General features: G+C 41.2%; 1 protein-coding gene across 2 annotated transcripts in view; it reads right to left on the reverse strand.

The window, feature by feature from the left end:
* SUPT7L (suppressor of Ty 7 (S. cerevisiae)-like) overlaps nt 1-4,144 on the reverse strand; it is a 13,033-nt gene that overhangs the window by 5,294 nt on the left and 3,595 nt on the right. For both annotated transcript variants that reach the window (XM_009074141.1, XM_009074142.1), the window contains exon 2: nt 114-438. In XM_009074141.1, the coding sequence (XP_009072389.1) occupies nt 114-438 (325 nt within the window). The remainder of the gene's footprint in view (nt 1-113; nt 439-4,144) is intronic.

Raw genomic sequence — 4,144 nt, forward strand, 5'->3', positions numbered from 1 at the left:
GTGGTTTTCTAATCAGATTTCCCCTCAGTAAGACTCACGACTTGCTACAGGAATAAGCAGCTGTACTGGGGGTACATTTCTTGGTGCTATCAGGTCCCTACTGCTCTTCTCACCTGAAGCATGTAGCTGTGATAATCCTTAATCCGGTGTTGCCAGAACTTCTGCAGCGAGAGCACACTGCCAATGCCCACCTCATGGAAGACCTGTTCCATGACATCAGGGAAAGGAGTGTGCCCAAGCCGAGCTTCTCTATCCACAGCAAAGCGCAGCAGTTTGGTGAACTTCAAGCAGTACTCGTGGGCAATGTCTGTCAGGGTCTCCAGGACACTCTCATTGGCACACTCAAAGCCTGTGTGAGCCAGGATGGTGGCCATTGACTGGTAGAGAAGTTGCCGGCAGGAGGACCAACTCAGCTCAGTCACTGGCTCCCCTTTTCCTCTAAAAGCCAGAAAAGACAAAAATAGCACACTCTGAAAAATTGAAAGGAGTATATTAATTAAAGAGTCGCTGTCAATAATTAGGTGACATACAAAGAGAAAGCAGAGGGTTTGGTGTTCTCCATAGCTCCTCCATTAGGTATGAGCACTACCTAGTAAGGGTTTATTTGCTTTCCCTTCTTCCCCTCCCTCCAAATCAGCACTTCTAATTTTCATTTTCCCTTCTAATGCTGCAAGATTCCTTGGGTGATTCATGAATGTGGGATGCAAATCTTCTGAACCCCTAAGCAACTCCCTTCCCACCCAAGAGCTTTTCTCTTGGAGATGTGAATTAAATGGGTCCTTGACACAAACAAAAAAAGGCATTTTAAATAACATGAATGCAAATCGTTTCCCCTCTCAGTTAATTACATTTCTCTTCCTTATTATCATTGATGTCACAGGCCTAATAGTCAGATACAAAGGCTTCTGGGACAGACAAGATCTGAATTTATAATGCAAAAGACACACATAAAAAAGCAAGAAATGAGATACACATACATTTCACACAGGTACACTGTAGACAAAAAGACCATTTCCCTGACCTCATTTCCAGTAGTCTCCAAGCATGACACTGAAAGAAGTATCCCCATATGCAAGCAAAGTAGTAAACACCAGGCCCTGGGAGAAGGCCTGGAGAGGTTCTGCCATCAATCAGCATTCCCTGGCCTTGGGTTTGAGACCTCTTTTCAGTGTGCTGCTAAGCAGGAAGGAGTGACCGCACAGGATGGAGGAGATGGAGAACAACCAACATGAACACTTCAAACATCATTCATTTACAGTCAGCCAAACATGTTTTTCATCAAGAGGAGTTAACAACTAGAAATTCCACAGAGGAAAAACAGGAGTTAAGGCAAGGCTTCTGAAAGGTAAACATGCATCTACCAGGTTTCTCAACTCACAATTAAGTGCATGTAATCTATTTGCCCATATCAGTAACATGGTCTTCAAATGCTGATGTCAAAAAATTGAATTTCCCTTCTGCTAAATATGGTATTTGTATATTTTCTTTACACTCCATTCAGAACCAAGGGCAGAATTAAGCTAACAATTTCACTCTTCATTTGTTTCTGATCAATTTCTCCCAACATATTTCACAGCCCACCTTGATATTCTCCACGCTTTCACCCTACATTATTTGGATATCATCACACATTCATTAAAGTATCGGGACTTGATTACACAGTACACAGTCAGTACTGACATCTTGATAGAATTCTCACTACTCTGTCTCTCCAGCAAGTGCGTTAGGTACCTTTCAGTCCCACTGAGAAGCTGGTCCACAGAGCCTCAGCTTCCCCTGATCCTCAGAACTGACCCATAGAAAACCACTGAACCACAGCAGTAAAAAAAAATTACATTTCAAGGGAATGAAAATGGAAGGTCAAACCTAGAGCTATCAGGACCAAATTAATTTTCAAGAACACCAGCTCAGCACTTTCTGATTATTCAAATAAAGGGGAGAATTACACTATAATAAGAGCTGCAGGTGATCATATTTCTAAGCAAATATTAAGAACAGCATGTGGATCTCAGGTCATGGATTCATCCCAGTTATTAATTGATAGAAAGTGACTCACATCCCAATTCCTACTCAATTATGTAACTACTTTGTAAAGAAGACAGCAGGCACTCTGACAAAATGAATTACAAGATCATCAGTGCCTTTATAAACCAAATGTCACTCATGCTGTTTATACATGTCTTTCACTCTCCCCTCCACCTCAGCAACAGATTTCTGAAGCTCACAAAGAGCCCTATGTCTTGCACTACACTGAGACCAAGAGATTACAAGAGAAAAAAACACCCCTCAAAGAAAACCAACCAGAAAACAACCCTCAAAATGTATGCCTATGAAAAAGATTCTCTTCTTTCTTGGTACATGTAAAGGTCATACCTAGCTGTCCAGCAGACATCAGCTGAGAGCATCTTATGCTACCAAAACCCCTCAACACCAGGCTGCTCTTAAGACAAAGACAAATAAAGTGCCATTATTGACTCTCTACCATACACTCAAAACACTGTGGGCAAACTTAAATCAGACACATTTTGGCAAGCACAAACAGGATACTTAGCCACTTGCAAAGCAGAATATAACAACCATTTAGCCATGCACATCACTGCTCAGAAGCAGTAGAGAATATTATATCTCTTTTAAACTCCTAGAGGAAAAGAAACTAATTGCAAACATTAAAATGCAGCTAGGTCACTAAGCTGAAAGGCATATAATCAACTTGAAATCTAATCAATTAAAGACAAGAGACAAGAAATTTTAGGTACAGGACTCAAATCCAAATCACCACCTCTTGCTCTTTTAAGGTCAGTCAATTTTGTTTTGTTTTTCTTATGCTTTCTTCTTTCCTTCTCCTGTTTCCCACAATAAACAGTAGAGGAATATGATTAAGAGCCAGAAGAGAGAGCACAAATTGAAATATTGTTGTAGCTGTTAAAAGAAACCAACAAATGAGAAAATTATTTTTCTTCATCTCCTTTAACTTCCAGGTACTGTCTGGTAAGACTGCACATGAACAAAACCAGTCATATAGACACATTCAAGTTGAGAGAAGCTATCTAATGCCAAGCCTTTCCAAAAAGGACAAGTAAACTTCTTCTTTTGCCTTATGGTCATAGCTAGAGAGCCTTGGGTTTAGATCACATCCAGATACTCAGCACCTACAGAAGCACCCTTCCAGATACTATCATTCTGCAGAATGCCACCCTCTGCAGCTCTTCATTCTTTCCCTGAAAGGCTCTCCATCCAGCAACCATCCACAGCCAAACCTACTTAACATATTAACACAGTCATATAGCTACAAGTAAATGAGTGCTTCAGTCCCAAAAGTCCTGTCACTGGAGATTAACAAGACAAGGATTAGGCCTGTGACGTAGAGGCGATCATCTCTACAGAATATACAGTATGGAATTTATCACAAATACTGGCCCACTTACCTCTCATCAATTTTGTATTTCTAATAGAGTTGTATATTTTTATATACAAGTTTTCAACACTAGATGATGTTCCAGACAGAAATCTACCTGCCAAGCTATGAATTCATTAGACCCAAAGCCCAGCCTTCTCCCACTGCTACCAGCAACATGCAGAACTTCACAGCAGAAGACATGAAAATAGTGTCTGTTTATACCACCCAGACTTACTTTCAGAATTAGTAAGTTTTCAGAACTCACAAAAAGCCCATTCTCTGTGTCAGTCAGTTAACATGATAACAAGCCATCCCCCACAGGCAGTGCAATCCATTCACCCAAGCTCCCCTCCTGTAAGCCTGTTTTTCTTAGAGGGAAGGGGAGCTCATGGTTCACTTCCCATGCAACTGTCTTCAGGGGACAGTGTTTGAGCTATGTCAGTACAGGATTGGCAGCCAAGGTTCACTCAACTGCAGTAATGGATTGAAGTTCCCTGCTCCCTCCTAGGTGAGCATAAGCTAGCAGCAGATGGAGGGAGGGACTGTTTTTCCTACAAACACGACAATTTCATGAAACATTACACTGAGGAGCTGAAATTCTACCAAATGAGGTGCAACAAGGTTGCTTCAGAGCTGTTTTCTCCAAAGCAGTAAAATAAAGGAGAACATTGGAAAAACAAGTCAGAGAGTGCATCAAAGAACACACAGCACGCTAACTCAAACCAGAAAGTTGTTTCCTTTAGGGAA

Source organism: Acanthisitta chloris, unplaced genomic scaffold (genome assembly GCF_000695815.1).
Source record: "Acanthisitta chloris isolate BGI_N310 unplaced genomic scaffold, ASM69581v1 scaffold33404, whole genome shotgun sequence".
NCBI classification, from domain to species: domain Eukaryota; kingdom Metazoa; phylum Chordata; class Aves; order Passeriformes; family Acanthisittidae; genus Acanthisitta; species Acanthisitta chloris.